Raw genomic sequence first — 12,732 nt, 5'->3', positions numbered from 1 at the left:
GACTGATACAAGATACTTATTCAGTTCATCTGCCATTTCATTGTCCCCCATTACGACCTCTCCAGCATCCTTTTCCAGTGGTCCGATATCCACTCTCGCCTCTCTTTTAAACTTTATGTATCTGAAGAAACTTTTAGTATCCTATTTAATATTGTTGGCTAGCTTACTTTCTCATTCCATCTTTACCTTGTTAGTAACTTTTTTAGTTGCCTTCTGCTGGTTTTTAAATGCACCCCAATCCTCTAACTTTCCACTAATTTTTGCTCTATTATATGCCCTTTCTTTGGCTTTTCTGTTGGCTTTGACTTCACTTGTTAGCCACAATTGTGTAATTTTGGTTTAAGAATGCCTCTTCCTCTTTGGGATGTATATATCCCGTGTCTTCTGAATTGTTCTCAGAAATTCCAGCCATTGCTTCTCTGCTGTCATCCCTGCCAGTGTTCTTTTCCAATTAATTCTGACTAACTCCTCTCTCATACCTCCATAATTCCCTTTACTCCACTGTAATACTGATACATCTGACTTTAGCTTCTCCTTCTCAAATTTCAAGGTGAATTCAATCACATTATGATCAGTTTCCCCCAAGGGTTCTTTTACCTTAAGCTCTCTAATCAATTCTGGTCCATTGCACAGCACCCAATCCAGAATAGCTGACTCTCTCGTGGGTTCAACCACACGTTGTTCCAATAAGCCATCTCGTAGGCACTCTAGAAATTCCCTCTGCTGGATTCCAGCACGAACCTGATTTTCCCGATCTACCTGCATATTGAAATTCCCAGTGACTATTGTAACATTGCCCTTTTGGCATGTATTTTCTATATCCTGTTTTAATTTGTAAACTACATCCTTACTACTGTTTGGGTGTGTGTATACAACTCCCATCAGTGTCTTTTTGCCCTTGCCATTCCTTAGCTCTATTCACAATGATTCAATACCTTCCAATCCTATGTCACCTTTTTCTAATAATTTAATTTCATTTTTTACCAACAGAGCTACACCAGCTCCTCTGCCCATCTGCCTGTCCTTTCGATTCAGATCCTTGGATATTAAGCTCCCAGCTATAACCTTCTTTAGCCATGATTCAGTGATGTCTACAACATACCTGCCAATCTGCAACTGCACTGCGGGTTCATCTACCACATTCAAATACAACACCTTCAGTCTTGTATTCACCCTTCTTGATTTTGCCCGACTTTTACGTTGCATCTCATCCTGTTGACTGCAATCCTGCCCTATCAACAGCCTCTCCTCATTACACATTGCCTCTGTTTGTAAACCAGCCATGTCATCGTCAGCACTATCATCTGTCTTTTCTATAACTTTTGCATTGAAATATATGCAGCTCAGGACCCTAGTCACACCATGCTCAACCTTTTGATTCCTGACTTTGTCTGAGGTCTTATCAATGTCTGCCTCCACAACCTCTCCACTAACTGTTCTGGCTTTCTGGTTCTCAACCCCCTGCAACTCTAGTATTAACCCCACCATGCAGCATCAACAAACCTTCCCACTAGGATATTAGTCTCCCTCCAATTCAGGTGCAAACTATCCCATCTGTACTGGTCCCACTTTCCCTGGAAGAGAGCTCAATGATCCAAAAATCTTATGCCCTCCCTCCTACATCTACTCCTTAGCCACGTATTAGACTGTATAATCTTCCTAGTTCTGGCCTCACTAGCTCATGGCATGGGTATCAATCCTGAAATCACAACCCTGGAGGTTCTGCCCTTTAACTTAGCACCCAACTCCCTTTGCAGATCCTCATCACTCATCCTACCCATGTCACTGGTACCCACATGGACCATCACTTCTGGCATTTCATCCTCCCACTTAAGAATCCTGAAGACTTGATCTGAGATATCCCATGCCCCGGCACCCGGGAGGCAACATACCATCTGGGAACCTCATTCTCACCCTCCTGTCCATTCCGCTAACTAATGAATTCCCTATCACCGCAGTGAGCCTTTTCTCCCCGCTTCCCTTCTGAGTCAAGGAGGCAAACTCAATGCCAGAGACCCGACCACTGTGACTCTCCTCTGTTTGATTATCCCCTCTGACAGTATCCAAAGTGATATACCTGTTGTTGAGGGCGATGGCCACAGGGATACTCTGCAATGGCTCCTTAACCCTCTTCCACTTCCTGACTGTCACCTAGTTTCCTGTGTCTTGCACCTTGGGTGTAGCTACCTCTCTATATGTCCTATCTATCACCCCCTCAGCCTGAGGATATTTGGCATGCCATCAAATACTCTAGCAGATTTCGGCACAAATACCATGGAAAGCATCCTGACTGGTTGCATCGCTGTCAGGTATGGAAGCTTCAATGCACAGAACCTGAAAAAGCTGCAGAGGGTTGTAAACTCAGCCAGCTCCATGGCGGGCACCAGCCCATGGACATCTTCAAAGTGTGATGCCTCAAAAAGACGGCATCCATCATTACGTACCCCAACCGCCCAGGACAAGATCTCTCCTTATTACTACCATCAGGGAGCCTGAAGACACACGCTCGATGTTTCAGTCACAGCTTCTTCCCCTCCGTCATCAGATTTCTGAATGGGCAATGAACCAACCCATGAACACTACCTCACTATTTTTGCCCTCTTTATACTATTTTTATTTATTACACTGCACTGCTGCTGTGAAGAAAGAAATTTCATGACATAGGTCAGTGATAATAAAGCTGATTCTGACGGTGAGCTGTTGTACCATCTACAGGATGCTCTGCAGCCATTCACCAAAGTCCAAAGTTCAAAATAAATTCTATTATCAAAGTACTACAACAACCCTGAGATTCATTTTCCTGTGGGCACGCTCAGCAAATCTATAGAATAGTAACTATAACAAGATTAATGAAAGATCACCCAGAGTGCAGAAGACAAATTGTGCAAATGCAAATATAAATAAATAGCAATAAATTACATGAACATGAGATAATGAGATAAAGAGTGCTTAAAGTGAGATCTTTGGTTGTGGGAACATTTCAATGATGGGACAGGTGAGTGCAGAGATCCTCTTTTATGCAAGAGCCTGGTGGTTGAGGGGTAATAACTGTTCTTGAACCTGGTGCTGTGAGTCCTGAAGGTTTGGTACCTTTTACCTGATGGCAACAGCAAAAAGAGAGCATGGCTTGGCTGGTGGGGATCTCTGATGATGGATGCTGCTTTCATGCGACAGCATTTCTTGCAGATGTGCTCAAGTGTTGGGAGTCCTTTGATAGAACCTTCCAAACCTCCCAAGTTGACTAGCCAGAAGGACAAGAGCATCAAAAGCACGGGGAATATCACAATCTGGCAGAGGCCCTCCATGACTCATACCATCCTGACTTGGAAATATATTGCTGTAACTTCACTATCACTAGGTCAAATTCCTGGATCTCCCGTTGTAATAATATTGTCAGTCTACCCACTCCTCGATGTCCAGAGAGTTTCAAGAAGACAGCTCACCAGCATCTTCTCAAGGACAAATATGGATTGGCAAATAAGGTGAGAGGGGAACGTTTACAGAGGATGTGCTGGGCAATTTTTTTTCTTAACACAAAGACAGTGGTGGGTACCCAGAATAAGCTGCCAAGGGAGGGAGTGGAAGCAAATAAGGCTTTTAGACAAGAACAAGAATATGCAGAGAGCAGTGGGATATAGATGTGTAGGTAGAGGGATCAGTTTAATTTGGCAACGTGATCAGTATGGAGATGATGGGCCGAGCAGCCTGTTCCAGTTCTGCATTGTTCAATGTTCTGTGATTGAGATTGTACCTACCTCAAAGCAACGGTTTAATTTATTTGGAGCAGTTACAAGTATGCTGAGAATGAAGTTCAATATGTTCCCAATATTAATCAGAAACAGACCACTTGGTTATCGCCACTTTCCCAATTTGTGGCAGCTTGCTATGCACAACACGGTAGCGGGGGGGGTGGGGGAGGAACCTCTTCACTCAGAGGGTGGTGAGAGTGTGGAACGAGCTGCTGGTGCAAATGGCAAATACAATTTTGACTTTAACGTTTAAGGGAAGTTTGGATAGGTACATGGATGGGGGGGTATGGAGGGCTTTGGTCTGGATTGATGGGACTAGGGGCATTAAATGGTTCAGCATGAACTAGATGGGCCAAAGGGCCTGCTTCTGTGCTGTAGTTTTCTATGACTCTATAGCCTTGATAACAGTGGTGGCTGTGAATTGTCTGGGATATTCTAGGTGGGGTGTGTGAGGTCACTATCGAAATACAAAATTTTCTGTAAAAACTCAGGAGTTATAAATTTGGTTTTCCACACAGCTCAGGTGAACTTGACATCTGCTTCATTAGCAGGGGTGTGTATGGCTGGTCTCCTGTGCAGTGCTAGTCTACATCTAGTGAAGCTGAACTTATTTAAATCTTACATCCACCCCACAACGTGAGGGAGTAAAAACCTTTGTGTTATGACTCTGTCTCAATGTACAGACATGTGAATTTATAAGTCTAATGGCTTGTAGAAAGAATCTGTCCCGTAGATTGTTTGTCTTGGCTCTAATGCTGTGGTACTGTGTGCCAAACGGAGGCAGCTGAAACAGTTTGCGTTTGGGGTGACTGGTGTCCCTAATGATCTTCCAGGGCTTCTTTCTGCACCTACTGCTGTAAATGTCCTCAATGGAGGGAAGTTCACATCCACAGATGTGCTGGGCTATCCGTACCACTCTCTGCAGTACCCAGCGATCAAGGTTGATGCAATTCCCCTACCAGGCAGTGATAGAGTCAGTCAGCATGCTCTCAATGGTGCCCCTGTAGAAAATTTCGAGGATCTGGGGGCCCATGCTGAACTTCTTCAGGCGCCTGAGGTGGAAGAGGCATTGTTGTGCTTTTTTTGCCACACAGCCAGTGTGTACAGTCCAGGTGAGATCTTTGGTGATGTGTATACTGAGGAACTTAAAACTATTCACCATCTCAAATGCAGACCCATTAATGTTGATTGGGACGAGCCTGTCTACGTTCCTCCTGTAATCCACGATTGCACTGGGGCATGCAAGGAGCGGTAGCGTCTCTGATGAAGGGGCTTGTGCTGTTCAATCTGGGGCAGCTCATTCACCTTTGGTCCCACCAGACAAACAGCTCTTACCCATGGTTCCAAGTAGCCGTTTGCATGCGCCAGCAGCTACACAGGTAGGCTAAACCAGGTGAGGGTAGCTGGCAGGCCCCATATCCCGGTGAGACAGGGACATGTCTGTCCTAGCATGTGTAGTCAGCTCCAGCAGTCTGGGCGGATGAGATCTACAATGGGATCCAATGGGCAGGAAGGCGGTTCTGTAACACTCCGTGGAGAGCAAAGGGCCAGACAAGGCACAGAAGACATCATGGTCATCCACTGCAACCAAGGAAGACTCCAGTCCTGCCGGAGGATTTCGGCTTGAAACATCAACTGTATTTTTTTCCCATTGATGTGCCTGGCCTGCGGAGTTCCTCCAGCATTTTGTGTACGTTGCTCGGATTTCCAGCATCCGCAGATTTTCTCTTGTTTGTGGTCTTGCCAGTTTGTGATGCTTGTTCGTACCACTGGAGCTGAACACCTGAGGTCGAGAGAGTGGAACTGCCCCATTGCAACAGCTTCTCCACTTTACAAACTCTTCCGCGCAGGCTTCCTGTCATTGTCTAATACCTCATTTCAGCTTGGAGAAAGACTGGGAATAAACATAATTCAGGTGCATAGACTTAAGGTAGTCAGTAAAAAGATTGGGAGGGTAGGGTAGGAGAAGAGAGGGGTGGGGCTATTTCTTTCATCTGGACAGTGGCAGGGGCTTGGAACTCAGTACCCTAAAGAATGGTAAGGGGCCCCACAGTAGCATGGCAGTTGTTGCAAGCTATTGTAGCTCAGGACGTCAGAGTTCAATTCCAGTGCCGTCTGAGGGAGTTTGTGCATTCTCTCCGTGACCGTGTGGGTTTCCTCCTGGTCCAAAGACCCACATTGGTCAGTTTAAATTGCCCTGTGATTAGACTAGCGAGTTGCTGGACAGCGTGGCTCACTGGGCCAGAAGGGTCTGTTTCACCCTGTATCTCTAAATAAATACATAAATATCTCTAAACAAAGAAATAAATAAATCCTGAGTAGAGTTAGAGTATTTGGATCGAGGCAGAACCGAAAGAGTTAAGTTGGGGGTGGGGGGGGCGTCGGCTGGTTAGTTCCTTTGCAGCCAGGTGAGACACGACGGGCCAAATGGCCTTCATCTGCATAATAAATTTCCAGGATCCAACATAAATGTTAAATCCAGACATTTGTACAGTATGTGAAACTATTTGCTTCAGTGCTTTCTTTATGTCCCTGCCAGGGTACCTCACAGCATATTGAGTGGAACAGTTTTCACACCTCTCTTGTTGGCCCAGTAATGAGTGACTGCAGAGAGAGAGTAACTACATCGGAATTTTTTTTTTCTGGAAAGGAGAATGCCAGAAGCAGGAATGTTTTCATTGTGGAAACACGTGCTGGTTAGAATTCCCAGAGTGAGTACTCTGGAATGTATCCAGATAAATGGTTCTCCAGGTTCCCGTGTGTCTGGAGATGGGAAGGTAAGGAGAGAGCCTCTGGACAATTATGTGCTGATGGAATCAGAGATACCATTCAAGAGACAATTGGTCCACTGGGTCTAAGTTGTGTCCTGGTAGAGTCATCCCATCAGTCCTGTTTCCCATAGATTTTGAAATTAGATTCCCGCAGTCACGCTCTCTTGAAAATCTGAGTCAATTCTGTTTCATATTAGAACTTTCTTCAGATACCCAGCAGAGCTACTAAATTCAATCATGAAGGTAAACTTGCCTTGCACATCGCCAATAACTTAATGCTCTTTATCAAGCGGTCCTACAGAAGGGATTAATACGGATTTGGTTAGCATGGATGTGACGGACCGGACGGCCTATTGCCATGCTGTCTGATTCTACAAACATCAAGCTCTGAACAGGCATGGATAATGTCTCTCATCTCAATTCTGAACTGATTCCACAACATACAGACTCACTTTCAGGGACTCTACAATCATATTCGCAGCAATATTATTATTAGCTGACTTGTCAAAATATTGTTTCTGATGGTTTTATTTATTTTTTATTTATTGAGACTGCAAGGAAAAGGCCTTTATGGGTCTTCAAGCTACACCATCCAGCGATCAACCCAAAATTGTGGGACAATTTACAATAACTAATTAACCTACCAACTGGTGCTCCTCCCCCTTCCCTTTCTCCCATGGTCTTCTACCCTCTCCTATCAGAATCCCTCTTCTCTTCCCCCCACCTTCTTGTTCTGACTTCTCATCTTTTACTCCAGTCCTGAAGAAGGGTCTTGGATGAAACGTCAACTGTACTCTTTTCTGTAGATGCTGCCTGGCCTGCTGGGTTCCTCCAGCATTTTGTGTGTGTACTCTACCAGCTGGTACGTCTTTGGTCTGTGGGAGGAAACCAAAGCACCCATTCATGTTCTGAGTGTTATCTTCTTTATTTGTGCAGTTGTTCTTCTTCTGTACGTTGGGTGTCTGTCAGTCTTTATGTATCGTTTTTCAAAGGTCAAGGATCAACTTTACTCTACATACATATTTACAGGCATTAGGGATTTCCTGTAGTGTGTTAGATGACAGACATGCAATAAAAAGACAAACATTCAATAAAGAATTCTATAAGAAATAAAGTTAGAGGTTAAAGCATGGATATAGAATATCCATAAATACCAACATGTATTTACAATGTGAACAGCATTATAAAACGTGGTTTAAAGTGTTTACAGTGGGGTCCAGTGACATGGGTGAGGGTGAGTTCTAACTAGAATGACAAACAAGAGAAAATCTGCAGATGTTGGAAATCCGGGCAACACACACAAAATACCGGAGGAATTCAGCAGGCCAGACAGCATCTACGGAAAAGAGTACGGGCCGAAATGTCAGCAGTACTCTTTTCCATAGATGTGTCTGGCCTGCTGAGTTCCTCCAGCATTTTGTGTGTCGCTCTCACTAGACATGATTAACTGCCTGGGCGAAGAAACTTTTCAGATGGTGTGAAGTTCTTATTTTAATAGCCCTAGAGCTTTTGGAAAAGAAAGTTTGCTGGGTGGGCGGTATCATATATTTTATATTATTTCTTTATTTTCCTGTAAATGCTGGCAAGAAAATGAATCTCAAGGTCGTATATGGTGACATAAATGTACTTTGATAATTAATTTACTTTGATCTTGACTCGGTGATTTGCTAACTGAAATTGTGACAAAGGCACCTCAAACCAGCAAAGAGCTCAGCCAATGAAGCAATGCTGGTTAAAATAAAGTTTGAACTGTACCTTATACTTCTGTCACTTATAACTCCATACCACACCGCAGTGGCGCAGAAGCAAAGATAAACCAGGGCGAGGCAACAGGTGACTCTCTGGACTCTGGTGAAGCAACTGCGAGGCGGCCGGTCCCAGATCGAAAGCCAGATGTGTCCCTCCGAGATCCCCCTCTGGATTTCTGCTGTGAAGATGCGGGAGAACTTCCTCAGTTTAGCTTCACCTGCGGGAGTGGGGGGAGGGGGATGGAGGTGTGGGAGGGTAGAGCGCAAACAACAATGAAGTGGGGAGTTGATCAGAGAAAAAGAGAACGTCATGAAAGACATTCAAGAGCTGAATAAACACTGATTTACGGAGATTACATACAACATTACAGTGCAGTACATGTCCTTCAGCCTACGACATTGTGTTGAATTTCTAACCTACTCTAAGATCAATCTAACCACCCCCTCCTACATAGCTCTCCATTTTTCTATCATCCATGTTCCTATCTAAGGGTTTCTTAAATAACTTACCTCCAACATCACCCCCCCCCATACTTTCTTTAAAATTATGCTTAAAAATCTTGCCCCTGGTATGAACCATTTTGTCCTGGGAACAAGCCTTTGGCTCGCCACTCGATCAATGCCTCTCGCAAAAAGCTGGAGGAACTCAGCAAGTCAGGCAGCAGCCAAGGAGAGGGATTAACTGTCGACGTTTCGGGCCGACACCTTTCATCAGGACCTAATTTTTTGGCCTGAAACGTTGACTGCCTGACCTGCTGAGTTCCTCCAGCATTTTGAGCATATTACTCTGGATTTTCACCATCTGCAGAATCTCTTGTGTTTATGTTCTAAGCCCCTGATCATCTTGTACACCTCTATCATGTCTCCTTGAATCCTCCTTCACTTCGAAAGAGAAAATCCCTAGCCCACTCAAATTGCTTAGCCAAAGACGCAGAGGTGACAGGAGAGAAAAATATACGCATTGAGGTCGGATTTGGAACACACTGACCGATAGGTTGATGACTACAGATTCAACTAGTATTTTCTAAACGGACATTGGATTAGTATTGAGACAGACAGTTCAGTGATATCAAAAGAGCTGCAGATTGGAACTAACCCGACTGCTGTGTGAAAAATGAGGTATGGACTCGGTGGCCTCCTTTCAGAACACATTTATTTTTTTGTTTCCGATGAACACATGAACAGTCCAGATGAATTGAATTGACTTTATTTCTTACATACTTCTCATACATGAGTAAAAATTTTTATGTTACATCTCCATCTGAATGTGCAATGTGCAAATGATAGTAATTTGTAATAAATAGTATGTACAGTAAGATATACAACAGAACAGTAAATATAGCTTTGAAATACAATTGTGTCAGTGTGAATTAATCAGTCTGATAGCCTGGTGTAAGAAGCTGTCCCGGAGCCTGTTGGACCTGGCTTTAATGCTGTGGTACTGTTTCCCAGATGATAGCATCTGGAATAGTTTGTGGTTGGGGTGACTTGGGTCCCCAGCGTTCCTTCGGGCCCCTTTTATGCACTGTTGCTTTAAATGTCCTGAATAGTGGAAGTTCATATCCGCAGATGCGCTGGGCTGTTCGCACCACTCTCTGCAGAGTCCTGCGATGGAGGGAAGTACAGTTCCCATACCAGGCAGTGATGCAGCCAGTCAGGATGCTCTCAATTGTGCCCCTGTAGAAAGTCCTTAGAATTTGGGAACTCATGCTGAACTTCTTCAACCATCTGAGATGAAAGAGGTACTGTTGTGCTTTTTTCACCACACTGTACAGACAAAGTGATGTGTATACTGAGGAACTTAAAACTGTTCACCCTCTCAACTCCAGCTCCATTGATGTCAATAGGACAGAACCTGTCTGCTTGTCCTGTAGCCCACAACCAGTTCCTCTATTTTTGCGACATTGAGGGAGAGGTTGTTTTCTTGACACCACTGTGTCAGGGTGATAACAACGTCTCTGTAGGCTGCCTCATTATTATTTGAGATAAGGCCCACCAGCTGGTGATGTAGTGGTATCGGCACTGGACTTCAAGGCAGTTGGACCTGAGTTCAAACCCAGCCGGGTCCCAACCTGGGCAGCAGCAGTTTCTGCACGGAAGAAAGGCCTGGCAATCTACTTCCGTACCTTGCCACGAAAACCCTATGGTCCATGAGGTCACGAAGAGTCAGACTTGACTAAACAAATGAACAACAACAACAACAATCAATATAGTATCGTCGACAAACTAAATTAGCAGATTGGAGTTGTGGGTGGCTACAGAAGGTAAAGGAGGGGGCTTAGGACACAGCCCTGAGGGGCTCCTGTGTTGAGGGTCAGAGGGGCAGAGGTGAGGGAGCCCACTTTTACCACCTACTGGCAGAAGGGTCCCTCCTGAGATGTCAACCGTCCATTCCCCTCCAAAGATGCTCCCAGACCCACGAGTTCCTCTGGCCTCTCTCATGTGTAGCAACGCCTGACAGACAGAAAACCTGCGTAATTCCTGTGTCATTATTAGACAACTCTCATTGAGATTTGGTTTACTCATCTTTAGCATTTCCAGCAAAAGTTGTTCAGACCTCTCTGCACCCCAAGAGTTCATTGTGTTCGAACAATTCTGGGAGCTGGGCTTACAAATGTGAACCTTACAAAGACTCCACCCAATCCTAGGGCAGATATTATCAATGGCAGAGGCTCCATCTAGAATACTGAGGAGGTAGAAGACGAGAGTTATATCATTCAAAGATAAATAGACTTCTGGATATTATCATGACCAAGGCATACAAGGACAGTGTGGGAAAAAGGTAGAAGCTGAGGTAGAAGATCAAGGATCAGCTGTAATTGTAACGCAACTAGAAACAATCTCAAAGGGAAGAGCCCCTCCATGTTCTTATCCAAACTCCTCTTGAATGTTGAAATCAAACCCTCATTCACGACTTCCAATTAAACTCGTTCTACACTCGCACTACCCTCTGAGTGAAGAAATTCCCTCTCAGGTTCCCCTTAAATATTTCACCTTTCACCCTCATGGTAGTGCAGTAGTTAAATGCGACACATTACAGCTGAAAAACAAGAGAAAATCTGCAGTTGCTGAAGATCCAAATCAAGACACACAAAATGCCCGAGGAACTCAGCAGGCTTGGTGGCATTTGTGGAAAAGAGTACAGTTGATCTTTCAGGCCATGACCCTTCATCAGGAGTCCTGAATAAGGGTCTCGGCCCAAAACATTGACTGTATACTCTTTCTGTGTGTTGCTATTACAGATCAGGATGTCCCGGAGTCTGGAGTTCAAATCTGGCACCATCCGTAAGATGCTTGTGTGCTCTCCCTGTGAACTGAGTGGGTTTTCCCTGGGTTCTCTGGTTTGCTTCCACAGTTCAAACATATACGTTAATTGGTCACTGTGATTAGGCTACAGTTCAATAAATAGGTTGCTGGGCAGTGCAAATGTTTGATCAGAGGGGCCTGTAATTAACCATAACTATAAATCAAAGTATTGAGTACAGGAGTGGGGAAGTTATGTTGAAATTGTACAAGATGTTGGTGAGGCCTAATTTGGAGTATTGCCGGCACTTTCGGTCATCTACCTACAGGAAAAATGTAAATAAGATTGAAAAAGTGCAGAAAAAAAATTACAAGCATGTTACTGGGACTTGAGGACCTGAGTTATAGGAAAAGGATGACTAGGTTAGGATTTTAGTCCCTAGAACATAGAAGATTTGGGGGGAGATTTGATAGAGGTATCCAAAACTATGAGGGGTATAGATAGTGCAAATGCAAGCAGGCTTGTTCCACTGAGGTTGAGTGAGACTGCAACTAGAGGTCATGGGTTAAGGGTGAAAGATGAAATATTTAAGGGGAACATGGAGGTAACTTCTTCACTCAGAGGGTGGTGAGAGTGTGGAACAAGCTGTCAGTGGAAGTCGTGGATGCAGGTTCGATTTCAACATTTAAGAGAAATTTGGATAGGTACGTGAATGGGAGGCAATGGAGGGCCATGGTCCGGGTGCAGGTCGATGGGACGAGGCAGATGAATGGATCAGCATAGACTAGATGGGACAAAGGAGCTGTTTTTGTGCTGCAGTGTTCTATGACTCTATGACCTCTAGTTCTATTCAGTGGAAAAAGTCTGTTTGCGTTTACCCCACCTATACCCCTCATAGACATGTTCCATGTTTGGATGAACGTCAATACCCACCAATACACCTGTGTCTCCATATGAGCCACCCATCCCAACCGACGGACTTACTTGCTGCGAGGATTTCCTTTTCCACTCGGCCTTCATTCCCATCCTTGTCGACAGCCAACCAGTCGTCCACCAGGAAGTAGTACATATTGTTGGTCTGAAGATCTTTGATGATTACATGCTGCAGGTACCATGAAGGGGTAAGGCCTGTTGAGATAAAGTCACGGACAATCAGCACACCGAGGCCTCCATTCTAGGATGAATGGGAAAGACAGCTCACATAGCTGGTGACACATCCT

General features: G+C 44.5%; 1 protein-coding gene across 1 annotated transcript in view; it reads right to left on the bottom strand.

The window, feature by feature from the left end:
* pkd1a (polycystic kidney disease 1a) overlaps positions 1 to 12,732 on the bottom strand; it is a 286,990-nt gene that overhangs the window by 76,394 nt on the left and 197,864 nt on the right. Inside the window, exons 29-30 of the mRNA XM_063059334.1 lie at positions 12,497 to 12,640; positions 8,276 to 8,486 (exon numbers count right to left, since the gene is read on the bottom strand). Coding sequence (XP_062915404.1) covers positions 8,276 to 8,486; positions 12,497 to 12,640 — 355 coding nt within the window. The remainder of the gene's footprint in view (positions 1 to 8,275; positions 8,487 to 12,496; positions 12,641 to 12,732) is intronic.

This window comes from Mobula hypostoma, chromosome 9 (genome assembly GCF_963921235.1).
Source record: "Mobula hypostoma chromosome 9, sMobHyp1.1, whole genome shotgun sequence".
Taxonomy (NCBI): domain Eukaryota; kingdom Metazoa; phylum Chordata; class Chondrichthyes; order Myliobatiformes; family Myliobatidae; genus Mobula; species Mobula hypostoma.
This window is presented reverse-complemented; position numbering and strand designations above follow the sequence as displayed.